This window comes from Phyllostomus discolor, chromosome 2 (genome assembly GCF_004126475.2).
Source record: "Phyllostomus discolor isolate MPI-MPIP mPhyDis1 chromosome 2, mPhyDis1.pri.v3, whole genome shotgun sequence".
Lineage (NCBI taxonomy): Eukaryota > Metazoa > Chordata > Mammalia > Chiroptera > Phyllostomidae > Phyllostomus > Phyllostomus discolor.
The window spans coordinates 212,609,136-212,620,746 of record NC_040904.2 but is presented as its reverse complement, the minus strand read 5'-3'; the positions used below and the strand labels follow the sequence as shown (position 1 = coordinate 212,620,746).

Genomic DNA, 11,611 nt, shown 5'->3' with positions numbered 1-11,611 from the left:
TGACCTCACTTCCGGCTCCGCCTCGCAGGTCTCTCCGACTCGTCGCGAGCGAGGTTCCCGAAAGCCGTGCTCCGTCCGCACTTCGCCGGGGCTCCGGCGCGTGGAGCTCCGGAACAGGGGGCTCGATAAAGATCGGATCGGAGGAAGTTCGGTCGGCGCCCAACGTAGAGGGTGCGTCAGCAAAGCGGGGCCCCGCGCCCTCTCCGAAACTGTCGTCATACGACAGGGTTTCGGCGAAATCAGTTCAGTGGGTCGTGACTAGCACCTTTTTCTTTTTTTACAGTAACCAGCAGTGCGGAGTTGGCGCATCCCCCGCTCGCCCCTCCGAGCTCCAAATCCTGTGTACACGGGGCTTCCCTGCCCGTTCATTAGGAGGGAGTTAAAACCACTTTTGGCGGGGTCCGTCTCCGGCACTGGGACCCTCGCAGGCAGGTATTCTAGAAAGGAGCTACAGGGGCCGTGGGCTGAGGGCGGACATTAAAAGAACTGCACGCGTGGGCATACAAGCTCCAAGGAGGGCCGTTAAAGGAACACAGAGGACCTACTATAGCCAGGGAAGGGCTGGGCTGGTACAGCTCTCCGCTCAGCTGGAAGGCTGAGAAGGATTTGATCTGCTCAGCTTCCTTGCCTGGAAACTACTTCTCTCCACCTCCACCCGAGAAGAGGCAGCAGGTAAAAGGCCTCTGAGAGCACCTGAGTAACAGCAGCGCGGAACACACGGCCTCTCATGGCCCTTCCAGCCCCGAGGATGGATGGTGTTTTCTGGGTACAACTGAGGCAACCAGCTGGCAGTGGTGCTCTTTCTGTGTTAAGAGGACACATCTCGCCCCCCCAGCCCCCGCCTCCCTTTCCCCGAGGAGGCCCTCCATCCTGACTAGAGAAACAGCTGAAAGGGGCCAAGATAGGTTGAGAGTGAAAGGTTTTGGGAGAGTTCACGTAGGCATGTTGAATGTATCATTTTATTTCCTGATGAGTAAATGGCTCCAGATGAGTGGCTGCAGTTGTGGTCCATTTCCCAAACCGCTGTGCCCTGCTGTCTTCTCCGGGTCTCAGTCCTCTCCATTTCCTGGGTCTTCAGTTGTTGAGGGTCAGCCTCTGATGTGGGACAGGGATACGGCCACCCCTCCCAGGCAGCTGGCAGCAGAACATGAGAGGAGAACACCAGAGAGGTAGGGCCAGCCATGGGGGAACCACACTTCCAGAGCGCCAAAAGGGTAAGAACCATCAGATGAACAGAGGTGCTCCTGAGTAGGGTGGGCTGGATTCTACAATTGGAACCTGCACACCTGGGCTAGGTAATTTTCACAGCAGGGGACTATTCCCTGGACAAAGGAAAGAGTGCCAGGAAGGCAGCCAGTAGGATGGGGAGCAAGCACCTCCACACACACACACACACACACACACACACACACACCTCCCGACCCAAGCTTCTCTGGAGCACCACAACAACCCCCAGAGGGTCTCTGACCACTGCCCATGACCCCAGGCTTTCTCCGGGACATGCCAGTCACCCAGCACCATCTTGGGCTGAGGGAAGCACCTGTGCCAACTGCGCCGGGCGACTTGCTCTAAAGCTCCTAGGGGAGAACTAGCTCCTTCCATGGTTTGGTGATGTGCCTCTGGAAACATAAACCTAGGATCAAATCCTGGTGCTACCACTGTGTGATCCTGAGCGTGTCATTTAACTTCTCTGGCCTAAGATACAACTACATTAATACTCCTAGCTGCTATGAGGACTAGATGCAGTGCATGTAAGGTGACTGGCCCTTGGCAGGATCTTTGTTAATAAACAGAACAAGTCATTGTCATTACTATCACTATTAATTATTCTCACCAACCCCTGCTTGCTTTAGAGGACAGGGCTGTAGGCAGTGCACCTCTGTCCTGAAGTATGATGCCACACCATCCCATAGCCTGGGTGTCCGTGCCCGGACCAAAGCTCCCAGATGCAAGAAAGGATACAGCATGTCCTGCAGGGGTGGCTGGGTGGAGGCGGCCCTGGTGGAAAGGCCCTCTAAGGAGGCCTGCAGTGTCTGGGCCACACTGCAGTCGGCCGGGAGGCCCATGCCCTGGACCTGAGGGAAGAAGCAGACAGGGAAGACAGGCCTTTTCGGAGCCTCCTCCACACAGGCCCTCCCCTCTCCCTCTACCCCCTGTACTCCCTGCCCCATCACTGGCTGCTGTGGCCGGAGCCCCCACCCTCCACAGAGACGAGGGTGTGGAGGGTCTAGCCTCAGTGGCTACACGCATCCCCTTCCTACACACCTGCAGGAGGAAACCACGCAGAGCCTGGAGTGTGGAGTTCGAGAGGGCGGAGAGGTCAGCCAAAGCTGCGCCTTGCAGAACAAGACCCACCTCTTCATGAGAGAGGATGCTGCTGCTCTGGAACCGCACAAACTGGCCCAAGAAGCCCCAAACATGCAGCAATTCAGCATTCCCATTCACAGGCATTGCCTGCGCCCCTGCTGCGCTCAGCGCTGGGCTATGGACGCAGATCTGTAGCCCACGGCACCCTGCCTTCTAGGAGCTCAGAGTCAGTGAGCAGGGGTGGGGTTGTGCCACGGGAGAGTGGGGTAAATGCGGCAGACTTCAGCCCCTGAGAGAGGTGGCCCTTCAGGAACCCCCCACTGCTGGCCTTGCACCTCACACTTGTGACCAAAATGGACTGTGTGTGATTACCCACACACACCACCGTCTGCTGTGTTCTGCTCTCACTTCACTGCCTGGGTCACATTGCCCTCTCTCTGCCTATTAGTCCTCCGAGCCTCAGCTAAAATGGTGTGTTCACTGATGATGTTCTTTCATTTCATCAAAGCCAGGCACAAGTGCCGACTACACTTGTAGTCACCTCCCGCTCCCAGCGCTGGCAGAGCACTTCCTGTCTTCTTCAGAGTCACTCACTCTCTTCCCAGCCCAGCACGGATGTATTCACCGATCCGCCGCACTATCGTTTACAGGCTCACTGTTTCTGTGTTTTATAATTGTTGCGTTTTATTGAGCGCCTACTATATGACAGCTGGTAGGAGACGCTACAACTACGCATTCACATCTCGTCCTTCCCTCCTTCCTGGAACGCCCATCTGTAGTTAGGCAGGAGCCAGTGTGCCATCCCCGTGCTCCCCTTGCCATTCGGCGGCAGACACGGAGCCCCCGTGTTGAGACAGTGCAGCTATGAGGTAGAAGCAGCCAAGGTCCCTGGTTTGCCTGAGATCAGAAAGTCTCTGTGTGGACTTAGGCAAATTATTTAAATTCTCTGGGCCTTTGTTGCTGATTGGATCACCAGTTTATTATAAAAGGGTATAACTCAGGAATACCCAGATGGAAGAGATGCACAGGTCAAGGTATGGTGTGGGGACACACAGCTTCCATGCTTAACCAGGTGCTCCATGCCCCAAGTGTCTAAGTGTTCACTGACCTGGAAGCTCTCCAAATGTTTTGTTGTTTATTCAGCAGGCACTTACTGCGAACCAGGCCCTTAGCATCTCTTCTACTCTACCATGAATAACGTTCCACTTTAACTACAGTTTCCTCGTCTTATCTCCTTTTCTAGACAGAGATCCTCAAAGGCAGAGCATTTGGCTCATCGGCATCTCTAGTCCCTAGGATAGGACCTGGCATGTGGCAGGCCGGCTCTGGTCAATGCTTTATGAGGGCGTGGACGAGAATACCTGGCTCTTCGGGGGTGGGGAGATGTGGGCCTTGAGGGGAATTCTCTGAGCAGGGTGAAGGCCTCTGGCAGGGTGAAGGTCTACCCAGCCCCCTCTACCTTTTGAGGATTAGGGTTACCTAAAACTAAGGCGACCCTGGCCTCCTCAGGACCATCCAGCTCCTGACATTATCCAGACCACAAGACCACCCTTTCTGCACTTACCAGAGTCATGAGCCTCAAGATCTCAGGCCTGAGGAAAGAATTCTCTCCAGCATCGAGGAGCGTAAACAGCAAAAACCTATTCCAGGGCTGGGAGGCCACGTGTAGTGCTATAGGAAACACCAGTCACCATGGGCTGTCGGTGCTGCTTTCCCAAGGGTCTTGAACATTACTAAGGAGGACTTTCCCCTGTTGGCTCAGAAAGGGCTACTCAGCTGGAGGCAGGGTCCTGGACAGGCGACCCAAGGAAGCCTCTTTCTTCCCTGGGCTTCTGTCGACCTCTGTGGCCTGGCTCCGGGAGACCACATACCCTGCTGTTGAGGGAGGCGGGCAACAGGCAGAGCTCTGTCACTTAAGGGCTTCGTGACTGTGGTGGGTGTGTTGCCTGACCTCTCTGAGCCTGTGTCCTCATCTGCATACTGGGCACAACACTGCCCATGCAGAATTGGGCAAAATCAGTGTGCCGTGCAGAACAAGGGGATGGCAGTCTGCAGCAGGAGGTGACAGAGGCTGCCCGCCCCCCTGCCCCATTTCCCTCATGGGAACATCAGAGAATGGGGAGGTTTCTACCCATATCTGGGTTCCTGGCATGCAGGTAGTCAAGCAAGGCCTCCAGGCAGCCGACACAGGCATGGGACAACAGAGGGTCCTTCTGCAAGAAAACAGAAAACACAGATGTTTATGTCAGGCTTTGCTACCAATGGATTTTGGTGCCAACCAAGAAAAAAAAAAATCTGCTTTTCAGAACAATTTGGATTTCACAATTTCAGATTTGGGATTGGTTGTTTCGTTTCTCACCCACTCACAGAGCACAGCGCTTATGCGGATGATTTACCCAGAGAGACTGTTTTGTTTCAGAAGAGGAGATGGCCCATGGGCCCCACTAAGAGATTCAGTTTATCTAAGCTAGTGAGTTTCAACCTTTTTTTTAAGTACCTGAACCTTTCATCAAACAAAATTTTATGCACTAATAAGCATGTGAAAAGATCTCACTATCATAGTCATGAGGGAAATGCAAATTAAAACCACCATGAGGTATCACTACACACTCACCAACAGCTCAAATTAAAAAGACTGATGATACAGAATGTTGGCCAGAATATCAAGCAAGTGAAACTCTCATTTACTTCTTCTGGGAAGGTAAAATGGTGCAGCCCCTTTGGAAAATAGTTTGATAGTTTCTTATGAAGTTAAACATACACTTAGTGTATGTGGTGGACAGAATTTTAAGATGGTCCCATGACCTTTGCTCCCAGGTGTTACTCCTGTGATTATGTTACATAGATGGCAAAAGGGAGACTGTTCAGGTGGGTCCCATCAGTCCACACCAGCCCTTTGAAGGCAGTTTTCTCTGGCTGGTGGCAGAAGAACCAGAGACGCTAGAAATGTGAGAAGGATCAACATTCACTGCCAGTGAGAAGAGGGGCCACGTGAGAAAGAACGTGGGCAGCCTCAGAGAGCTGGGAGAGGCCCCAGAGGAAGAAATGGGTGATTTCCCAGATGTCCCAGGTAAGTGCCCAAGCTAGCCACCACCTCGTTTTCAGCCTTGTGAGACCCTGAGTTGAGCCCGCCCAGATTTCTGATGCAGAGAACTATGCGATAATAAATGGGCATTGTGTTGTTGTGTTAAGCCCTTAAGTTTGTGGTAACTTGTTACACAACTATAGAAAACGAATACATCGTTTGACCCAGAAATCCCACTCCTAGGTTTTTGCCCAAGAGAAATAAAAACATGTATCCACACCAAGACTTGTATTTCAGTATTAAGAGTGACTTAATTCATAACAGCCGTATAACTGGAAGTCCCAAATACCTATCAACAAGTTAATGGATAAACAAATTGTGACAGCCATGTAATGGACTACTACTCACCAATAAAAAGAAATGAAGTAATGAATCACACTACAGTATGAATGAATCTCAAAAGCATTGACCTAAGTGAAAGAAGCTAGACACACAAGATCCCTTATTGTATGATTGCATTTATACGAAATTCTAGAAATGGTAAAGCTATAGTGACAGAAAGCAGATTGGTGTTTGCCAAGGGTCAGAAATGGGGAGCGGGGATTTGCTTCAAAAGGGCACAAGAACACTTTTTGGGGTCATGGAAATGTTCCATAGCATGAGAATTAGAAATCATCTAATTCTACTTAAAAACCAGTGAATTTTATTGCATATAAGTTATATCTCAATAAAACAAATTTTTTTTAATGTAAAAGCAAACTGACAAAAAACCCTATGCTCTCCTCCTGCTGTTCTTCAGAAGAACGCCGCCTGATGGCTAAGGGTATGGGGCAGACTCAGATTTCAATCCTTGCTTCGTCACTGACCACCTGTGTGACCCTGGCCAAGGTTACTTGACCTTGCTGAGTGGGAATAGAGAGATTACTGGGTTGCTGAGAGGGTGAGATGAGAAACGGATACAGTGTTTAACCAGTGCTTGGCATGGAGTAAACACTCAATGAACGATGACTGTCTCAGTGAATTGTGTATTGGGGAATCATGCCCCTCCTTTCACAAGCCCTGAGTCTCCTGCACAGAACCCCTAAAGCCTCCAAGGCACAAGCTTCAAGTGGTTGAGCTAACACACCCAACCTTATTTTACTGCTGCAAAAATGAGACCCAGAGAAAAAAAAATACTTGATCTGAGGACACCTGGTTAGTAGTTGGCAAGTCTAGAACCAAACCCTAGGCCTTGTAAAACAAACACAAATAGTAATAATATAGATGGAGCCACTTTAAAATGCAGTGTCGAAGCTGCCATCCAAGAGGATCTGCCTCCCAAGTCTTAAGCCTCAGACTGTTGGAATGTTAAAACAGGGCAAAATAACCTTTCAACTGGGCCCAGAGCAACATTGTGCCCCAAAGAACTGTTTGCAAAGAGTAAGAAAGCAGATACTATGACTAGCAGACTGATGGCTACCAGACTGAAAATTTAAAACATTGTTTAGAATTAGCATCACTATGTTACTTTATTGCACCAATAGAAACGCTTTCCTTCTGTTGATGTAATCATCCTTCCCTCCCATAACCTCTCGCCTTTGCCTCCTAATTGGAAGCCTGTTTGGATTTCTGCCCGAATCAGTGATTCCTGAATAGGTGTTCTTTTTTTATCTCAAATGCTTGTTACCTTCCACTTAGAAAGGTCTTTTCTTTTTAGGTTAACAGCTTTGTGCCCTTTCTCCTTCTCCAGTCTAAAATTAACTCTCTTTTTTTAAAGATTGTAATTCACTTATTTTTAGCCAGAGAGGGGAGGAGGGAGAAAGGAGGGAGAGAAACATCAATGTGTAATTGCCTCTCACGTGCCTAATACTGGGGAACTTGGCCTGCAACCCAGGCATGTGCCCTGACTGGGAATTGAACCAGCGATCCCCTACTTCACAGTCCTGTGCTCAATCTGCTGAGCCACACCAGCCAGGGCTAAAATTAACTCTTAACCAGTGGGCACTTCCAGCCTCTTTCCAGGTACTCAAGACCACTGAGCCATGGGCCAGCTTGCCTCAGCCTCCCAACCTGGTGAGGAGCTGTGGCCATAGTGCCACTCTCTGACCCTCTGTCCTATGACCCCACACAACCAGCAAGGGCTCCTGGGATGGTGGGTGAGGAGCTGGGGCTGCTGGGCATTAGGAAAACCAGGGACTGCCTCTCAGGCAACAATGGCTTCTATTCACAAGATGCGCTTCTTGAGACACTGAAAGAACTTGGGTCTTGTAGCCAAAAGACTTAGGTTTGAATTGTGACCTTAGGCAAGTTATCTAGTGTCTCCAGGACTCTGTTTTCTTGTCTATAAAACTGAGATGATAATTGCTACCTTACAGAGTCATGATGAATAAATAACAGCTCAAGTGCTTGTACACAGTAGGCAGTCAGTAAAGGTTATCTCCCCGTCCTCCCCACCTCCCACTCTCCAGACCCTTAACCTGACATCAACATCTGCTCTTGTAGGAATGGTCCTTTCACTCAAAGCCTCAAGTCTGGTAAAACTAATTGGCTCCCTGGTTTCCAAACTGGTAACACATTCCACTCCCACCCCAATCAGAGAGCGAAGTCTGAGTACAAAGGACATGTCTCAGGTCCACACGCTCCCTCCCACAAGACTCCCCAGGGATGTAGCAGCTGCACCGGAATCAGAGAAGCCAGCCTGAAAGAACACAGAGACCATCTGACCCTGCTTAGAAAATTATAGAAAGCAAAACCAACCAGTCCACAGAGCCTCATTTTAAACCTCCAGGTGCAGGGCCAGATGGAGACACGTGACTGACTGCTCTGACCAGGCTAAGCCTCTGTGCCCCTTCAAACCTGATACTTGTCAACACCTGTTAAGTGCACACCTAAGGGTGTGTCTGAGCAGCAGACCCTGGGTGGAGGAGGCAGCCTATCTCCCCTCACTCAGCACAGGCTACTCAGCAAGTCCACAACCCTGCAGTCCCACTCTCTCCTCCAGAGGCACAAACCACCTACCGCCACTTCAGAGCGTCCTCACACTTCCTCTCCCAGAGTAACACCCGCCTCTGCCCGTGTCCACTTCCTTCCCATAGAAGGAAGGACGACTAGAACAACAGATGATTCTTCGAGGAGAAATACGCTCAGCTCAGCCTCTACAGCAGACACTCACTTGAACCCACTGTCTACAGAAAAGGACGGTTTGGTCTGCTCTTGGCCGCAGGGTAGGCTCGCCAGGAGGTGGGGAAAGGAGTCCTGGGGTTGTCCAGCTCTGCCTATGACTGGCGAGTATATTTAATTCTGGGGTGAGGTTGTCGGAAGGTCGGTGCCCTTATAAAGTAGCCATTTTCTCCCTTGGGCTTTACCAATAAAATGGAAGTTTTGATCTTCATCTGAATTCTGTCTACCATCCAAACGGTTCAAATTGGTAGATGGTGGGATATGGGACTGGAGCACTCCTCATTGACCCTCTAGTCCCAACCAGGGGCCTCACCCTCTGCCCCAAACAGCTTACCCAGTATTTCCTTCTAACCACACATAATTCTTGGAGTTCTCTTCATTGCATCCCCAGGGCTGCTGTGCCCCTGCCAAACTGGACCACTGCCCAGCTCTGCCAGGAAGTGAGCCCCTTGAGAACTTCATTTGCTCTTCCTCCACCTCTAATCTCAGGTCACCTCACAAGCTGTGTGACCCTGTGGCAATCACATGACCTCTCTGATCTACAGTCTTCTCTTTCTTAGGGTGACTTGTGTGAGAACCATGAGATCACAGACACAGAGGATTTGGGAAACTGAAAAGTGCTAACTACGTAATGTTTACCGACATGGCTATTTTTAATTCTCCTTCCAGTCTTCTCCTCAGTGACTTGGGTCTGTCCTTCCACAGTGTACCCCTGGGCCTCTGTTTCGTGAGCATCCCCTTCCCCTAAAACAGAATCCCAGTGTTGAAAGAAACCTTAAGGTCACCTAAACCAATGTCCATCCCACCCTCTAGCAGGAGTTCTCGCTGGAGACCTGGTTTCTGCTCAGGAGCCCCCAGCCAGGAGACACTCCTCTCCACTCCTCCCGATCTTCCCTTAAACAGTCCTGGCCACGAGAAAGGGCCTCTTCCTATCTTCCTGTAACTCCATGCACTGGCCTCAGTCTCCATCTCAGAAAAACCCAGAACAAACCTATTTCTTTTCTGCTCTGGGAGGTACTCAGAAATTTACAGTCCTGTGACCCTTTTAAAACTAAGCAGAAGAGAAGTCTGCCTCTGGCCCCTCCTTACTCCCGTGCCACCCAAATCACACCAGGGACCACGGCCCTGCTTTGGACGCTCCACTGACACAGACTTGTCCTCTTTCCCCCATGTGACCCACCACAGGGAACCCTGGACCCGTCTCCATCCTCACTGCAACCCAGACTTCCCTCCACTATGCTCCATTCCCGCACAAAGGCCCACATTGCTTAATGCTGACTTTTATTTTGCAGATAGAGAAAATGAGGATCAACTTGCTCAACTCCTTCAGAGTTAGGGGACAGCCAAGGGCTATGACACAGGATCTGTGTGACTCTGGCCAGCGCACCTACAAAGTTCTAGAGATGGGTGCTGGTGGCGTTTGCACAACGATGTGAATGCTGTACACAGATGTGCTGACAGGACAAGACCCGCGACCACAGAGCCAGCACAGGGCCCACTCCTGGAGCACCCTCTAGCTCCTTCCATTTCCCAGCCCCCCAGCCTGTGCACAGGCCCAGTGGGGACCAATCCTGAAACATCATCGCCCACAACCAATAGCCACATCATACGTGTGCAGTCATCATCTGGGCACTGAGTGGGGCCCACTCTGCTCAAGGCGCCCCAAGAAGTCTCTGCGACTCCTCTCACTCATTTGCAGGCTGCCCCGCCTCCTTCTTCTTGTCCTGGGAGTACCTTGCCATCAGGTCGGACCATGTGGATCTGTGACTGTCTGTCCTGAGCAAGTGCCAAAGGGCAGGAAAAGAGAGTCCAGGTCTAACTAAAGCAGCATAAATGTCTGGGGCCTCGGTCACCCTACAGTGACGAGCTCATATTTCAAAATAATAGACAATAAGGTCCTTGAAAGACAAAAATCAAGAGTAGGAAACAGGCCACAAGGCCAGGGACAGAGAATGAGTCCATATTAGAGACTGAAATGGTGCTTCTGTCCAGACCAATCCCATCTCTGATGCCCCCACCTTTGGGGACCTCGGACAAGTCACTTGGCCTTTCCAGCCCAGCTCAGGCACCTCCCCCAGGAAGCCTTCTCTGACAGCCGGCCCCGCACTCACCCTACTCCAGCCTTAGTTACCCCCTGCCCCCCCACAGTGCAGTGCTTTAGCTCAGCACTGACCACACGCTGTGTTACACACCCTGTCCACAAGGCACCATCCTCCCTACAACTGTTAACTACTCAAAGGCAGGCACCTGACTTATCTCCATGCCCCCACCAGCCTTCACAGTGTGTGCTGGCTGGATGAACAACAATCTCCAAAAGCCCTCTCAGCTGTAAGACACAAACCCCTCCTGGGGAGACATCTTCTGTACTTGCTTGCCCCAGATCCAGTCCTCCTCCTTCTGGGAACGGCTTTCTTTCGCAGACCATCCCTCTCTCATGTTTGCCCCACGTAGGTTATGGGGAGCTGACCATAAGCCCCAGCCAGCCTCCAGCAGAGGGCACTGACTCAAGCCAGGGCGATCAGAGCTTCCCATGCCCCGGCCACAGTGATTGGCACATTACCCAAGCCAGGCTAATAAGACTCAATTCTGGGGACTGCTGGGAAAAGGACAAACCTTTCTGCTGGAACAATATAAGCCAGGGGCAGCTGTTGGTCATCCTGCCATCCCATGACAATAAAGCCAAGAGATGGAGACAGTTCTGATGACATTGTCTGAGCCTCTGGGATCCAGCTCTGCCTGAAGCCAGCACTGGCCCCTGGACTTCTCAGTTATGAGCCAGTCTGAGTTTCATTTCTGTCACTGTAACTTTGAAAGTCCCAATCAATCCACCCCCCAGGCCCTGAGAGGCAGCCACTCCCCCTTGCTCTTGTCCTGGGAGAAGCAGGTCCCACTACTAGGGACCCACTCGGCAAAGGCCTTACCTGCACCAAGAGGTTCTGCAGTCCAATGACCAAGGACAGCACTTGTGATGTTCCCAGTGGAGCTAGGACAGTGTCCTCAGCGGCTGGCGATGGCCGGACCCCTGAGGGCACCAGAGTCACCAGGGCAGAGGAAAAGCTTTGCTGCAGGGCTGTCCGCAGGAAACGTAAGATAGCGGCTGGAAGCAAGAAACCCCTTACA

The 11,611-nt window shown here is 51.3% G+C and overlaps 1 protein-coding gene and 1 long non-coding RNA gene across 2 annotated transcripts in view; one reads left to right on the top strand and one right to left on the bottom strand.

Annotated features, from left to right (window-relative positions):
- Window positions 1-73: 73 nt before the first annotated feature.
- LOC118499197 lies at window positions 74-2,837 on the top strand. Its single transcript, XR_004901721.1, has 2 exons — window positions 74-171; window positions 2,272-2,837. It is a non-coding gene; the product is annotated as an uncharacterized LOC118499197 (long non-coding RNA).
- Window positions 946-11,611, bottom strand: part of MEI1 (meiotic double-stranded break formation protein 1) — a 60,981-nt gene continuing 50,315 nt past the window's right edge. The window contains exons 26-31 of the mRNA XM_028532810.2: window positions 11,413-11,588; window positions 4,439-4,520; window positions 3,872-3,978; window positions 2,266-2,397; window positions 1,963-2,075; window positions 946-1,134 (exon numbers count right to left, since the gene is read on the bottom strand). Coding sequence (XP_028388611.1) covers window positions 1,089-1,134; window positions 1,963-2,075; window positions 2,266-2,397; window positions 3,872-3,978; window positions 4,439-4,520; window positions 11,413-11,588 — 656 coding nt within the window. The 3' untranslated portion in view covers window positions 946-1,088. The remainder of the gene's footprint in view (window positions 1,135-1,962; window positions 2,076-2,265; window positions 2,398-3,871; window positions 3,979-4,438; window positions 4,521-11,412; window positions 11,589-11,611) is intronic.